The following is a 14,943-nucleotide window of genomic DNA, read 5'->3' as shown; positions in this document are numbered from 1 at the left end:
GCAGCCCTGGGCGCCCCTGTGGCCGCGGGAACGTGCGGCCGCGGGAACGTGCCACTACGCGCTGGGGTAGCTGCTCCGGCATAGGAAGCAGATACCCCCTGTTAACAGACACACTTCTGGGTTTTGCTGTCGTCGTTCCCTGGCTTGGCAGGGGTGTGTGGCAGCCTGTGTGTACCGGTATGTGGTGCAACTGCCGGCGGGGACAGGGAGCAAAGTGCAGCCGTTTCCTCGTTGGGGCTTCTCGGTCCTGCTGGTTGGTTAGCCTAAACCACATCTGCAAGAAGAAAAACGTTCCCCACAGACTAACTCATAAGCACAGTGCGCTAGGTTACTAAATTAGAAATTACTGAAAAAAAGTAGATTACTGAAGCTCAGAAAATTCAGGTTTGGGTAAATCTTTTGCCCGATATTAAAACAACAAAAGTTCATTTGGAGTCTGTAATCAGAAATCTAAGAGCAGAACTGCAGATTGTTACTGACTGGTCTTGTTATGCACCGGATGTGTCATAAACTAATTTTTCAGGTTTTGAGGGTGGTTTTGTGGTATGTCACACGTGGGGGGCAAAGTCAGAGATAATAGCTTGTTTACTCTTCATTTTTAAATTCAATCCTAGGAGTTCCTGGGTTTCAGGGATTTAAATAGGTACACTCAGAACACTTTCTCATGACAGAAGTCACAGCACACAGTTGTTGTATGTAGGAAAGATTGTTAGTCAAGGAAGTTTTGCATGTGATAGGCTGAAGTTCTGCTTGAGTAAATTACTGGTTCTGTTGTGTTGATATTCTGCGCTTGTTACAACCTGTGTCTAGGTTGTAAACTATCATGCTAGAATTTTAATCAAATGCAAGCTTATTTTTTATGCATTCTGTTACTGTCATACTAGGGTTTGCAGTTTGCCTCTGGTCTGTAGTCACAGTCTCTCCCCTCGCACTGAATTCGCCAGCCTAATTGCCCACGTATTCACTCCTGCTGCTGCTGCTGCTTTGGGGTCTTGCTGGGATTACTGCTACCTAATGAGAACGTCTTGTTAGGACAGCTTTTGGTGCTGTTGACTTGCTGCTGCATGGGGATAGTGTTTGATTGTTCTTTGATGTAGGTTGGATGTTGTTTTACAAAATCTGGGTGAAGATCTGCAGCCCGAGGGGCTGGTGGCCCCTTGCGGAGCTGGTGCCGGCCGGGCCTTGCGGGGTCCAGGCTGCGCTCCCCTGCTCACCCTCTCCCTGTGCCCCAGGGATGCGCTGGGATTCTGCTCTCCTTTCCAGGCTGAGGCACTGCCAGGTGCTTCAGTCCCTGCAGCCCCAGCTCGGCCCCCCTGGCTCCGGGCCTCCTTTCTGCCTCCCTTTCTCCTGCCGGCCTCCCGGTGTCCTGTGTTTTACCTGCCACCTCCAGCTGATCGATCCCAGCTCTTTGCTTTGCAGGAGTGCCCGCGATGGGTGGTTCTTGCTTTCTGTTACATCACACTGTATGGTCTTTGGCCAGATCGTTTTTTTAAACTCTAGGACAGATATATAGATATTTAATATACACTTGAACTTGTGCAACAGTATGATACTTGGTAAACTATGTACGGTAACTTAAGTTCAAACTTTTCTGATCTGTGTGTTGCTGTTTATTGTGGATTATCAAGGTCATAAGTATAGTATTTGAATTTGTTATGTTCTGTTTAAAAACGTTTTTCCGGGTTTCCTGCTTCTCGTGGTGTTCTCGAGCTCCCTTTGAAAGTCAAGCACCCCAGGGCAGGGCCCTGTGAACCTGCCCCAGTTGCACCAGGAGCCGTGCTGCAGCGGAGCACCGAGGCCAGGCTTGCCCGGGTGCCTCTGCCTGCCTGGGGTTAACACTTTGGTGCACCAGGGAGGTCAGGCCTCTTTAGAAGGCTTAAGGAGCACGAGATAGCAGAGCATGGTAAAACAAGGGTATTGGAACGTGCCATGCCCATCACATTCCTTACTCAGAAAGAAGTGGTGGTTCCTGTGTCGATGAAAATGAGAATTACAGCTCAGCTGCCGCACTTCATCTGTACTGCCCAAACAGAGCTTTCTTAGGACTGGCTTTTGGTCTTTGTGTCTGTGAAGAKGTATAAAAGAAAGTATCTTAAATAATCTTGTATTCTCAAAAAAAGTTTTTGTATAATGTCTTTGAATGATGTTTCTCGGGCTGTTGTCACATAGCAATTGCTATTGCTAGGTCAGTTTAATATCATATTTGGATTTCTAGCTTTCAGAATCTCTTCTTTTTGTATACTGTTGTATTTTTTTAACGCACAAGTTGCTTTTTTCATAAAGTATTTTGCCTCTGGTGCTACAGAGTATTTTTGAATACCATTTCTCTGGTAAGCAAGAACRGTACCTTCTAGATGTGTTTCTTGGTGCTTGATGTAAGGTTGCTACTTTGCATGCTGGTGAGAGGTGTTCTAGGTAATGCATGGGGAGCTGTTTTCGACAGCTGTGCTGCAAAGCTTTTTCATAATCTGTGGTGATAAAATACACAAAACAGTGCTTGGTATTTTTGTACTTTTATCTGTTTTCTGTTTAATGAAGTAATAATACTGAATTTATAATAATGCTCTTGGATTTTTCTCCCTCTCTTTAGATCTGAACCACAGCGGTCTAGGATCCCATTATGAAAATTCTCACTGGGGACCAGTCTCTTCAAATAGTGACTCCAGCACAAACTGGGATAAAGTTATTGTAGACGGCTCTGACAAAGAAGCATGGCCATCAATCACGGGCAGTGACCCAGAGTTGACATCAGAATGTATGGACACTGACTCTGCCTCTAGCTCTGGGTCAGAGAGAAACCTTGTTATAATGGCTTCAGGGAGCACAGGTGGTGAAAGCGATGGCATTCGAAATGGCATTGGACATGGTTCTCAAAATAAGTTTGTGGTTGGTAGCAACAGCAATAATGTGGGCAATGGAAGTATTAATGGGCCGTGGGGTTTATCCCATGGAACCCTAATAAGCACATGTCAAGTTTCTGTGGATGCTCCTGACAGCAAATCTGAAAGTAGCAACAATAGAATGAATGCTTGGGGCACCATAAACTCTTCATCAAATGGAGGGTTAAATCCAAGCACTTTGAATTCAAATGGCAACCATGGTGCCTGGCCTGTATTGGAGAACAATGGACATGCCCTGAAAGGGTCTGTAGGGAGTGGTAATTCTGGCACAAGTATTCAGTGCAGTACCATAGGTCAGATATCTAATAATCAGAGTATTAACTCTAAAGTGGGTGGTTCAGCCCATGGTTCCTGGGGAAGCCTTCAGGAAAATTGTGATTCTGAAGTAAATGGTACAAGGAAGGTTTCATTCAGTGGGCAACCTCAAAACCTTAACACTGAAATGAATGGACCAAATAACACTACTAACTTTATGACCTCTAGTTTACCAAACTCTGCTGGTTCAGTGCAGATTAACGAACTGCCTAATAATACAGGGCATGGGGCCTGGCGTGTGAGCACAATGAATCATTCTCAGATTCAGGCCTCTCCAGTGACAAACGGCACTTCCATTTCTCACCTTAGCAATGGTGAGGCAAAAAGTGGCGGATCTTACGGTACTACGTGGGGTGCCTATGGTTCTAATTACTCTGGAGACAAATGTTCAGGCCCAAACAGCCAAGCTAATGGTGACACTGTGAATGCAACTCTAATGCAGCCAGGCATCAGCGGGCCTGGCAGCACTAACTTTCAAATCAATGGGAATAAAGGAGGAGGGGTGTGGGAGGCAGGGACAGGCAGCTCCCAGAACATGCCGTGGGGAAGCGGCAACGGCGCGAGTGCTGGCGGGAATAGGAGAGGTTGGGGCAACCCTGCACAAAACACTGGCACTAACATTTCAAACGGGGAATGGAGTAAACTGCCTAGTAATCAGCATTCCAATGAAAGCCTGAATGGAAACGGCAGGAAGTTTACAAACGGATGGAAATCTACTGACGAGGAAGACCTTAACAGCCAGAGTTCTGCTGCATCTCAGATCAGCGAGCAGACCAGCGCATGGGCCAAAACAGGTACGGGGGATAGCGAAGGTAGTACGGAGAGCACTGGATGCCATGAGGAGAGAGCAGCTGCAGAGGGACAGACTCGCGAGAGAAGAAAAGTTGACCAGCACGCGTTACTCCAAAGCATAGTGAACAGAACTGACCTAGATCCACGTGTCCTCTCCAACTCTGGTTGGGGACAGACTCCAATCAAACAGAACACTGCCTGGGATACTGAAACGTCACCAAGGGGTGAAAGAAAAACTGACAATGGGACAGAGGCCTGGGGCGGCTCTGTGACACAGGCTTCCAGCTCAGGGGGATGTGTGGATAGACCTAGCCCTAATAATAATGATACCTCATCTGTATCGGGGTGGGGAGATCCAAAGTCTGCTACAAGGTGGGGAGACTCCAAAGGGTCAAACAGCCAAGGGGGGTGGGAGGAAGATTCTGCTGCTACAGTAATGGTCAAGAGCAATCAATCATGGGGAAGTGGCAAAGAGGAAAAGTCATCCTGGAATGACGCACAGAAAATCAAACAGGGATGGGTAGATGGACAAAAGGCCAGCCAGGGTTGGGCAGTTTCTGCCAGCGAAAGCTGGGGAGAAAATTCGAGAAATAACCATTGGGGCGAGGCCAAGAAATCCAGTTCAGGAGGTAGCGACAGTGACAGATCAGTATCTGGCTGGAATGAGCCGGGTAAATCAAATTCTGTTACCTGGGGAGGCAGTAACACAAACCCGAATAACTCGTCGGGATGGGATGAGCCTGCAAAGTCTAATCAGAGTCAGGGCTGGGGAGACCCTCCTAAACCCAGTCAGCCTCAAGGCTGGGRGGATTCGTCAAAGCCAGTCAGCTCTCCGGAATGGAGCAAGCAAGACGTTGGGTCGTGGGGAGCACCATCCGCCACCAGTAAACCGCCGGGCTCAGGCTGGCTGGGAGGGCCGATGCCAACACCAGCAAAGGAGGAAGAGCCCACAGGCTGGGAGGAGCCGTCGCCCGAGTCCATACGCCGTAAAATGGAGATTGATGATGGAACTTCTGCTTGGGGCGATCCGAGCAAATACAACTACAAAAATGTGAATATGTGGAATAAAAATGTCCCAAACAGTAGCAGCAGTTCAGACCAGCAAGCACAGGTACATCAGCAGCTACTGTCTTCAAGTGCCATGTCTAGCAAGGAGAACAGTTCTGGTAAGGCTTGGTTTTATACACGTTTGTGCTTTTGATTAATTGTAAWTTTTTTTTCTGTTCTTGTGTCACATAACTGTTTTGCTTTAAAAGTGCAAAGCAGAAGGCAGTAGTGACTTTCTATACACTTTTATAGAAAGAAAATACTYCTTCAGAATGTTTTACTTCAGGAAATAAGTATCATTGTCAGCACAAATAAAGCGCGAATGCAGCTCTAAATTTGAGAGCAGACTTTCCAGTTTTGTAGAATTGGGGACCATGATCAATAATTGTTTATGAGTTTGCATAATTGGTGAAGTATTTTATGATCTGCCTCTTCCTCAGCTGAAAAGAATAGCTGAAATTTAAAGAGTAGTTCTTACAAACTTAATAGCTTAGAAATCTGTGTATTCAAAATGTAATGGAACAAGTGTTTTTTCTTATTTTTTTCATGGAACAGCTTGCAGTTGCAATATTTACATTGATATAAATATAAATTGTATTAACAAGTCTTTCATTGCACGTTAGGGGTCTAGAAAAAGCAAATTACTTGATTCTATTAAGTATGTTTTAAATTCTACTGAAAAACATGTCAGTAACTCATACCGCTTTAAAAAGGTTGGGGAGAGCCTTCAGCTCCAGCCACCACTGTAGATAATGGAACTTCAGCGTGGGGGAAACCCATGGATACTGGTACTAGCTGGGGAGAACCCATCAGTGATGCAGCAGGCACCTCTGGCTGGGGAAGTGCTTCTCTTGGTCAACAGGCTCCAAATAAACCTGGTGAGTCTTTTTTCATCGTGTTTGAATAAAGAATAGATGAGAAAGGTGCAGTACCAAGCTAGAAGATTTATATTTGGAATTTTTTGAAGGCTTGCATCTTGACATAAACGTAAAGCTAAGTTCTGTCAGTCGTAAGGACGATCATTTGACACTGATGCTAATGCCATTTTTCTTGCACCTTCTAACCAAGTAGATGCAGAAGAGAATTTCCTCCCTGTATCAACGCTATTAATAGTCTGAAACTTGTCATGATTAAATAACACTGTTTAGTTTCCTGTAGCATATTTAGTATGTAATAGCTGACTTGCATTGAGATCGTTTGAAATGTTAATGTAATGGGTTTTGTTTGGTTGACTTTTATTTTCGTTTGTTTTTTGCAACCAGGACCTAAATCTATGCAAGATAGCTGGTGTGGAGATGAAATGCCCTTGACAGGCAGTCGGCAGACCAGCTGGGAGGAAGAAGAGGATGTAGAGATTGGAATGTGGAATAGCAGTTCATCGCAAGAAGCTAACCCATCTTTAAATTGGCCACCGTATATGAAAAAAATGCCTACAAAGGTAATCCTCTCTTGTTAGACATCCGACCCAAATGTGAGAACGCAAGTAGGCCATGGAGAGGAGGGCAGGGGAGGGAAGGGCTTCTGAGAACTGTGCTCCTGTTCTGGCATTGCCATGGAGGGCTGAGCCAAGGCCTTTGCACTTCTGTTTCTGCGGTAAATCAGAACTGACACCTGCAGCGAGCAGAGCAGCGTTGGGCTTTAATGTTAGCTCGCAACATTTCTTGGTGTAATTTTATTAGTAGGTGGTAAAAATCTTTCATATCTCACAGGAATGCCTTTTTGTTTTCAAGGGAATAATGAAAGGTGGAAATAAGCAAGATGAGACATGGATCAATCCATTCATTAAGCAATTCACAAATCTCARTTTTTCAGTAAGTATCACACCTTTGCCTGGCTTTAACTGTCCTCTTGCACACAATATACAAAAGACTATTATTAAATAATCATGATTCCTTTTATTACTTCAGAGAGAATCGCCAGAGGAAACCATACAGAGCAATAAGATGGACATGTCTGGAGGTGAGCGTAGAAACAACCTAGRTGTGTTTTGAAGCTTTTACATTTCTTTTTAATAAATGTAAATAAAACTTTATATAAAACTTTATATAAATATATATAAAGTATAAAACTTTAATAAATATAGAAAAAGGTGTTCATGTTATTCATTGTGGTTCATTCTCAGAAACATGTTTTCAGTACTAAAGTATGTTAATGCTAAATAATTATTTGGGAGATATTTAACTTGAAGGTAAAATCATTTGTGAACAATTGAAATAAATAGACATTTTTTTAGGGTTATTGCAAGATAAGCGAATGGAGATGGATAAGCATGGCCTGAATGTCGGAGATTACAATCGTGTGGTTGGAAAAGGCCCCGGTTCTCGTCCTCAGATTTCCAAAGAGTCTTCCATGGATCGCGGTCCTTACTTTGATAAGGTTAGTCGCTGCCTAACTGGTTAGTCGCTGCCTAATGGGTGGATACTTCCAGACTTCTTTGACTCAGAACATTCTCAGATTTACATTCTAAGTAATACCTGTGTGCTCCTTAGCTTCCTGCCTTTAGTAGAGAGAAAAGTTGGGATTTTCTTATTAATCTGTAAGACATGTTCTGTTTTATAACTTACTGATAAATAATACTAAGCACTTTCTATAGCGCATTTGCAGTGCGAGTAACACTAACCTGATCTCTTTTGTTTTCTGCCTGTTTCCTGCTGATGCTGGACTGTCGTTGACTCTTCCCTTCTGTTCCTGGCAATGGTTTCTCCCTTCTGCTTGCTTGCTGGCTGGTTGTGCCCATTGGTTTGTCTGTCCCATCAGGATGGCATTGTAGCAGACGAGTCCCAAAACTTGCAGTTTATGTCCAATCAAAACATGAAGCTTCCCCCTTCAAATAGTGCACTACCTAACCAAGCCCTTGGCTCCCTAGCAGGGCTGGGTATGCAAAACTTGAATTCTGTTAGACAGGTAAGGCTGTGTGCATATCTTTGGCATGGTACTTGACAGCATTTAATGCCTTTTAATATAATATCTGAGCTACTGTTACATGTTTAACTTGTAATGCAAAGGTATAGGGGTGGGAGAGGTAGCAGAAGAGCCATGTTGTCACCGACTGCCCTTCCTTTCCCCAGAATGGCAATCCCAGTATGTTTGGTGTTGGTAATCTAGCAGCACAGCCCAGGAGCATGCAGCAGCCTCCAGCACAACCTCTTAATTCATCTCAGCCTAATCCACGTGCTCAAGTGCCTCCTCCATTACTATCCCCTCAGGTAAGTGAGTGTGTTGCACTTTTGGTGAAGAAGCTAACCAAAAGGCTGCTTTGGTTAATTGCTTTTCATTTATTGGTATTGCTGATAGTTATTCTGCAAATATTTGAAAACTTGCTTGTTCTGGTCAGAGTTGCAGAAAGCAGGCAGCTGTTAAGCAGAGGCAGTGATATTCTGTCGCTGGTATAACTAGCGACTCGTGTCATTGTTGGTGTTCCTGTATAAACGTTTGAGCCACTCCTCACGCTGGCCCATCTTGCAGGTTCCAGTATCATTACTGAAGTATGCACCAAACAACGGTGGCCTGAGCCCACTTTTTGGCCCACAACAGGTAGCCATGTTGAATCAACTGTCCCAGTTAAACCAGCTTTCCCAGATCTCCCAGTTACAGGTAAGTGACAGAGCCAGGGGCTGTGTGTTCTGTTTGAGCCTGGAGTAGAACCTTACCTGGGTTCTAAACTGCTCTTTAAACCTCCAACGCCCTGTCTCCTAGCGGCTGTTGGCTCAGCAGCAAAAGGCGCAGAATCAGAGGAGCATGCCTTCTGGTGGTCGTCAGCAGCAGGAGCAGCAGGTAAATGAGTACCTTTAAGATGGTCTGAAAAGTGAATAATGCTCTTCATCCTGAACTGAATTTCTTGTTTAAATGTTTGACAAGTTTTGAGGTATAGGCATGCACTGGGCTTAATACTGGCTTTTGCTGTGCTGTGAAGCACAGAGCACAGTGATGCATTTCACTGTCTCTAATGTGCACAAATATTCTCTCTCTATATTTTGTAACTGCTTTGTTTTTTTCAAGGGTCGATCTCTTAGTATGCAGCAACAGATGATGCAACAGTCCCGTCAGCTTGATCCAAACCTGTTAATGAAGCAGCAGACTCCACCCTCTCAACAGCAGTCACTCCACCAATCCACCATGAAATCCTTCCTTGAGAATGTCATCCCCCATGCTACTCCTGAGCTACAGAAAGGGCCATCACCAATAAATGCATTCAGCAGCTTCCCTATAGGTGCGTCTCTCCACGCTGATTTAATAGTCAACTCACGTGGCGTAGGACACGCAGCCYGTCTGACTTTGCCTGCTGTTTTCCTCTGAAAACAGCAGTGATAGCTTAAAATTTTAAGGGCAGTAGTGGTGCTTTATGGTTCTCATCCAGTTATCTTAGTTCACTGGGGAATTTTGAGCTCTCATTTCTAGAGGCGGGTAGCTGTGCTTAAGTACAAAATGTCTAAAGTTCTTTGAGAATTTCTATCCACTTGTATTTCTTTCCTGTCCTGTGGGTCCCAAGATGTTGGCACAAAGTCCTTTTGCAGTCATGGCTTTTGGAGCATAAGGATTTTTAGAAGCAAAACCCTGATAAAGAATCCACCAAAATGGTTTTACTACTTCAGATTTCAAAAATATTTTCACTGAATCTAGAATTGCAGAGGTAGAACAAAATGTTAATTTCCCTTCTAGTGGTTAAGGCTATAAAATAAGTCTTTAACTTTTGAATTTTAAAGTATGATTGTCTCATTTCAGGCAAAACATTGCAACACTTACAAATAAAAACATGTCCTTTTTTAATGTTTTTCTTGCTACGTTTCCAGGCTTCTGTCCAATTTCTACTTCAGAAATTCCAGGCTTGTATATTTTCTCCTTACTTTAGGTCCCTTTTTAATGCTCTCTTAAACTTACTACRACTGTATGCCTTTTATCCCTGTTTTATCCTCCTCTCTGTTTTGCTTTGCTGATATCCTTTGCATTCTCACTGCCCTTTTTAGAAAGAAAGAATGTTTATTTCAAGACCGCTGCTGAAGTGGTTGTGCTGTAGGTGGAACGCTGYGGAGTCAGTGAATCGACGCAGGCCATGCTGTCCCTGCATGTGGCACGCCGGGACTTTGCTTGTGGCAGGCTTAGGTCCAGGCTGCTGCTCAATAGTTGCTGGTGATGATTGGCATCAAGATCTACGTGCTGCTTTCATTCAGAGGGCCAGGAATAAAAGATGAAGTTCACTTGGTTGTTAGAGGCACTGTGTTTAGTTCCAACAAAAGGACTGTTTAACTTTCTTGCCAAGCTTCCTGCTGGGTAATTACATCCTGCTAATACTAGATTCACTTTGTTTCTGCTGGAGGTAATTTCTCTCTCCTTGGTGTGAATTGTTGCATAATATTGGTAGGCCAGCTGCTTTCTCACCTTTCCYGTGGCTGCCTTTCAAGAACCTGCAGTGTATGAGACTGCTTTGGGATCCCTTTGTGGTGGCACCGTGTAATGTGTATAGGCAAGTACAGCAGTGCTTATATAAGTGCTGTAAGCAGCGCTTACAGCAACGCTATAGGCGAAGGGCTTGCGGGAGGAGAGTGGCTGGCTGGAATTCACATCACCCTTAAGGGAAGAATTGGCTYGGGGAGGACGGGCAGCGTCCCGGGCGCTCTGTGCGTGGCAGCACCGTCACGGGAGGACATCCAGGCGGCTCCTGGAAGGTCTTGAGGRGATGTCTTTTTTCTCCGTGTCCTAATACTGGTATTAGGAGACTGTACTGAGAGCAGCAGGCCCTAACTGCGCTCCTGTCTGCTGAGCTGGCTTGCCCAGATTGAATAGGCCTTGAGTAGTGAGAAGCAGAGGTTTTTGAAGGGAGGAAGTGGTTGTGCCTGTGGTTGTATCCTGATCCTTTTATGGAATTAAGTATCTCTAGTGCTAAAAATACTTTTTTCTGCTAAATACTCTTAATTGTGCCTTTACAGAAAATAATTTATGGCAGTGAATGTTGCCTTAGCAAAATTAATCACCAATTTTCAGTAGTAGAGAGAGTTGTTTATAGYCAAGATTTGAGAAGTTTTTCTACCATACCTTACACTGTCAAAATGTTGTAGTGGTTTATTTCAAGAGATGAAGTTAATACATTTAAGGGTTAGGATTAACCAAGTATGGCTGAGAGTTGAGCATGAGTGCAGATGTGCCGGAGTCAAAGGTGTGGACCCAGTGTTTGAGCCCGGAATCTAGGTTCTCAAGAGATACTTGGAGCGACCGGTTTGATGTTACGTTGGTTCCCTGGCAGTGAGCTCCTGCAATGCAGAGTGCAGCTCGGAGCAGGTGAAGACAAAGCGCAGTGCGGTGTGAACAGGACGGACGCGGCTGGAGCAGGGCCCGGCTGTCTGTGCGCGTTGGTCGGGAGGGGATGAGCAGGTCCCCTTGTGTGGGGAGCGTCTGGCCGTGGGTGCCGCGGGACACGAGCCCAGTGCCTCGTGGATGGGAGCAGCTCTAGTGCTGGGGCTGGACCCCTACCACAAATGGCCCTCTTGGCATTTACATCTTGGGCTTCTTTTACCCGTTTTCCCAGTGGCTTCTTCCCCAGCATAGTTTTGCATGAAGACATCAGCCGAGAACCTCGGGGTGCTTTGCATTGCTTAGCTTAGCTGCTCTGAAATAACTATAGCAATGTGCTCTTGAAAGCCCATTAAGACAGTGCTGGTAGTTAGCAGAAGAAAAGCGTTTGCTTGGTCTTTCTCAAACTGTGTGTGTTCTTAGGAATGAACTCAAACTTGAATGTAAACATGGATATGAACAGTATTAAAGAGCCACAATCCCGCCTGAGGAAATGGACTACAGTAGACAGCATTTCTGTGAACACGTCGTTAGATCAAAACTCCAGCAAACATGGTATGTTAAGTGTCAGGAGATAATATGTAATGTAACGTGTCAGATTTTCAAATCCTCTGTGTGTATAAAGTGTTTGTTTACTAGATTTAACCTGAGAGGTGTCACATTTTTGAGTGTTGCTTGTAGCTGTCAGTGCATTGTCTGTAGCCTGACTTTGGTTCATCTTTCATGGCAGTCCATAGTTTTTTTGAATGTCTTCAGTTATACTAAAATGTTTTGTTGTGATGGAATTTAATAGAAACTTTTTGCAGCATGCATTTTTAAAGCAGACAGAATGCTACATATCTTTTAAAGCAGAAGCTCGAGGTTTTTCTAGGCTTCCTGCCCCCCATCCTCCTGGCCTTAGTTGTCTTACAGGGATTTGTTCATGAAAGTGCATGTTTGCATGCTGAAAACGTGGAGGTTTGCAGGGGATGAAGCACCACCTCTGCTGTGCTCAGCCTACTCCAGCTTTCAGTTCCACAGCCAGGATTCTTGAGACAATTCAACTGCTTCAGTTGCTTGGAGTCTCAACCAGTTAAAATTTCAGTCTGTTGCACAAAGTTTCTGTTTCTAAAGATAGTTATAAAGTACTCCCAGGTTCCTGGGACCCCTCAGATTGTTTTGATATTTTTAGACTTGTCAGCCGCTTTAATACTTCCATGGCTTGGTGCCTTAAGCATCTATTGGGGATATCCCAGTACTGCGCTYACAGACCTGAGTTTCATCTCATCGTCAGGAGTGTCGCTGTTGCTTTAGCTGTGGATGCTGCTTATTAAATAGTGCTACAAGTTTGGTTATTTGARCTCTCTGTTGCCTCTAGCTAGTCTTCTGTTCCCTCGGTGGTAGATGCTTCTCGTTTGTGCTGCTGCTGCCTCCAGAAGTGGTCCTGGCGGGTTGCAGGCGATCAGACTGTGCAGGGCTCCCCGTTTCACGGGGTCCCCGTGCTCCCGCCCGGCTGCTCAGGACGAGCCTTGCCCTGGGCACCCTGCGTGCTGCCCAGCACAGCGCTTGGCAATTCCTCCTGGGAATCTGGCACGGTCTGGTTTGTGTGCCCTGAAGTTGCCCTTTAATAAAAGGCACTTCTGTAGATGTTTGTGTAGATTCTCTGTGCTGTTTGGACTTGCCGTAACTGTGCTTGAGAGCTACATCCTTACCCAGTATATTCCTGTATTTGCACAATAGAAATCTTAATACTGAGACTGGTTAAGAAAAATTGCTATTTTATTTTATTTATTTGTTATCAGGTGCTATTTCAAGTGGTTTTAGGCTGGAAGAGTCTCCGTTTGTTCCGTATGACTTTATGAACAGCAGTAATTCCCCAGCCAGTCCTCCYGGATCTATTGGGGACGGCTGGCCCCGTGCCAAATCGCCTAATGGCTCTAGCAGTGTTAACTGGCCRCCAGGTACGCAACACCAGTACTTACACTTTGCTGCTTTCTTGCTTTTTGGCCGCGTTTCTGCTGGGTTTCTTGGTCATTACAAGTTGTAGGGAAGAGAGAGGAACCTTTAAAAGACCACTAAGGATGTGTTTTCACTAATCAAAATTGAAATTAGGGGCCTTGTTGTACAAAGGGAAGTATTTCTCCCTGCTTTGAGATTTTACCTTGGCAAGAAATGAAATGAATAAGGTGAGGACTGAATTAAGTAAATGAAAAGTCTAAGAGGCTCTGGGTTGTAGGTCATTATTAAGAGCTGCACTGTTTGAACAGCTGTTCCCTGAGCAAGATCCAAACGCTGCTTTTCTGAATCTCTCTTCCTAGAATTTCGCCCTGGTGAGCCATGGAAAGGTTATCCAAACATCGACCCTGAAACTGACCCTTACGTCACTCCTGGCAGTGTCATAAACAATCTTTCAATTAATACTGTGCGGGAAGTTGACCACCTCAGGGACAGGAATAGTGGTATGTTCAGATGCTACTCTTTTTTTTAATAGTAATTGCAAATCTCGGTTCAGCGACACAGTAAGTATATGTGGAAATGTTACTGTTTTTCAATTGTTTCATTTAGCTTTTATTATGTGGGGTTTATGGCCAAAAATCTCACCTTTGGATCGAGCCGGGCTATTGGACCCAATGCAACAGATGTTCAGGGAATGCTGCTGCTGCAGTGTGAGCGCTGCTGCTGTAACGCCGTGCGCTGAAGCGGCGTGTTTGCAGAGAGGCAGGCAGGGCTCAGTCACCTCCCCAGCRCGGTGCGGAGCGAGCTCCGGGTGCACTCCTGCAGGATGCCGGGCGCTCCACGCGTGCGGCAACGGCGTTGAGGCCAAGGTGAAGCCTGGAAGCAGTGGAGACGGTCCCTAGTCTGTGCAGCCGGGCTGCGAGTTGTGTTTCTGACTCTGCTGCATTTCTGAGGACTGTGCTGCAACTGTCCTTGTTGTTGCAGGGTCATCCTCATCTTTGAACACCACGCTGCCTTCAACTAGTGCCTGGTCATCCATTCGTGCCTCCAACTACAATGTTTCCCTCAGCAGTACAGCACAAAGCACTTCAGGTGATGTCTGCTTTTATTATTGGTGTTTCTTACCCTTCCTGTGCTTCTCAGAGATACTAAATGCTGATAAAAGTGCTCCAGCAGTTCCTTCTGACTGGTAACTGTTATTTTTCAAAGCAGCGTAGCAGCATTCAGCTGCAGCAAGGGGGCACCAGCGAGCTCACTGTGCTTGTCTTGGCATTTCTTCCAGTAGCCAGAAACAGTGATTCCAAATCAACGTGGTCTCCTGGATCAGTCACTAACACCTCTCTGGCTCATGAGCTGTGGAAGGTCCCTTTGCCACCTAAAAGCATCACTGCTCCGTCCCGCCCGCCCCCAGGGCTGACAGGCCAGAAACCACCTTTATCCACGTGGGATAACTCCCTGCGCTTGGGTGGAGGATGGGGGAATTCTGATGCCAGATATACCCCTGGTAAGGATGCTTGTGTGCTGAGGTTTTTGTTTTGTTCCGAAGCTAGGGAGTCTYCTGTGTATCTGTCCAGATAACAATTTTGTCACTCTCAGCTTGCAGCTGTGCAGCTTCTCTTGCCAAAAGCAAAGCTGCTCTGTGAGCTGCAGTGCTGGAGACTTGGGGCTG

At 45.2% G+C, this 14,943-nt stretch overlaps 1 protein-coding gene across 1 annotated transcript in view; it reads left to right on the top strand.

Annotated features, from left to right (window-relative positions):
* The window catches only part of TNRC6A (trinucleotide repeat containing 6A), a 42,259-nt gene that overhangs the window by 23,728 nt on the left and 3,588 nt on the right, over positions 1-14,943 (top strand). Inside the window, exons 6-21 of the mRNA XM_026054175.1 lie at positions 2,591-5,194; positions 5,768-5,932; positions 6,317-6,492; positions 6,785-6,865; positions 6,962-7,013; positions 7,288-7,430; positions 7,812-7,958; positions 8,123-8,260; positions 8,520-8,648; positions 8,751-8,828; positions 9,054-9,264; positions 11,763-11,894; positions 13,121-13,279; positions 13,637-13,777; positions 14,259-14,366; positions 14,560-14,778. Of these exons, the coding sequence (XP_025909960.1) occupies positions 2,591-5,194; positions 5,768-5,932; positions 6,317-6,492; positions 6,785-6,865; positions 6,962-7,013; positions 7,288-7,430; positions 7,812-7,958; positions 8,123-8,260; positions 8,520-8,648; positions 8,751-8,828; positions 9,054-9,264; positions 11,763-11,894; positions 13,121-13,279; positions 13,637-13,777; positions 14,259-14,366; positions 14,560-14,778 (4,683 nt within the window). The remainder of the gene's footprint in view (positions 1-2,590; positions 5,195-5,767; positions 5,933-6,316; positions 6,493-6,784; positions 6,866-6,961; positions 7,014-7,287; positions 7,431-7,811; positions 7,959-8,122; positions 8,261-8,519; positions 8,649-8,750; positions 8,829-9,053; positions 9,265-11,762; positions 11,895-13,120; positions 13,280-13,636; positions 13,778-14,258; positions 14,367-14,559; positions 14,779-14,943) is intronic.

Source organism: Nothoprocta perdicaria, unplaced genomic scaffold, assembly GCF_003342845.1.
Source record: "Nothoprocta perdicaria isolate Ctin4 unplaced genomic scaffold, notPer1 scaffold_12, whole genome shotgun sequence".
In the NCBI taxonomy this organism is placed as follows: domain Eukaryota; kingdom Metazoa; phylum Chordata; class Aves; order Tinamiformes; family Tinamidae; genus Nothoprocta; species Nothoprocta perdicaria.
The sequence above is the reverse complement of the archived record's forward strand: the minus strand, read 5'-3'. Positions and strand labels throughout refer to the sequence as shown.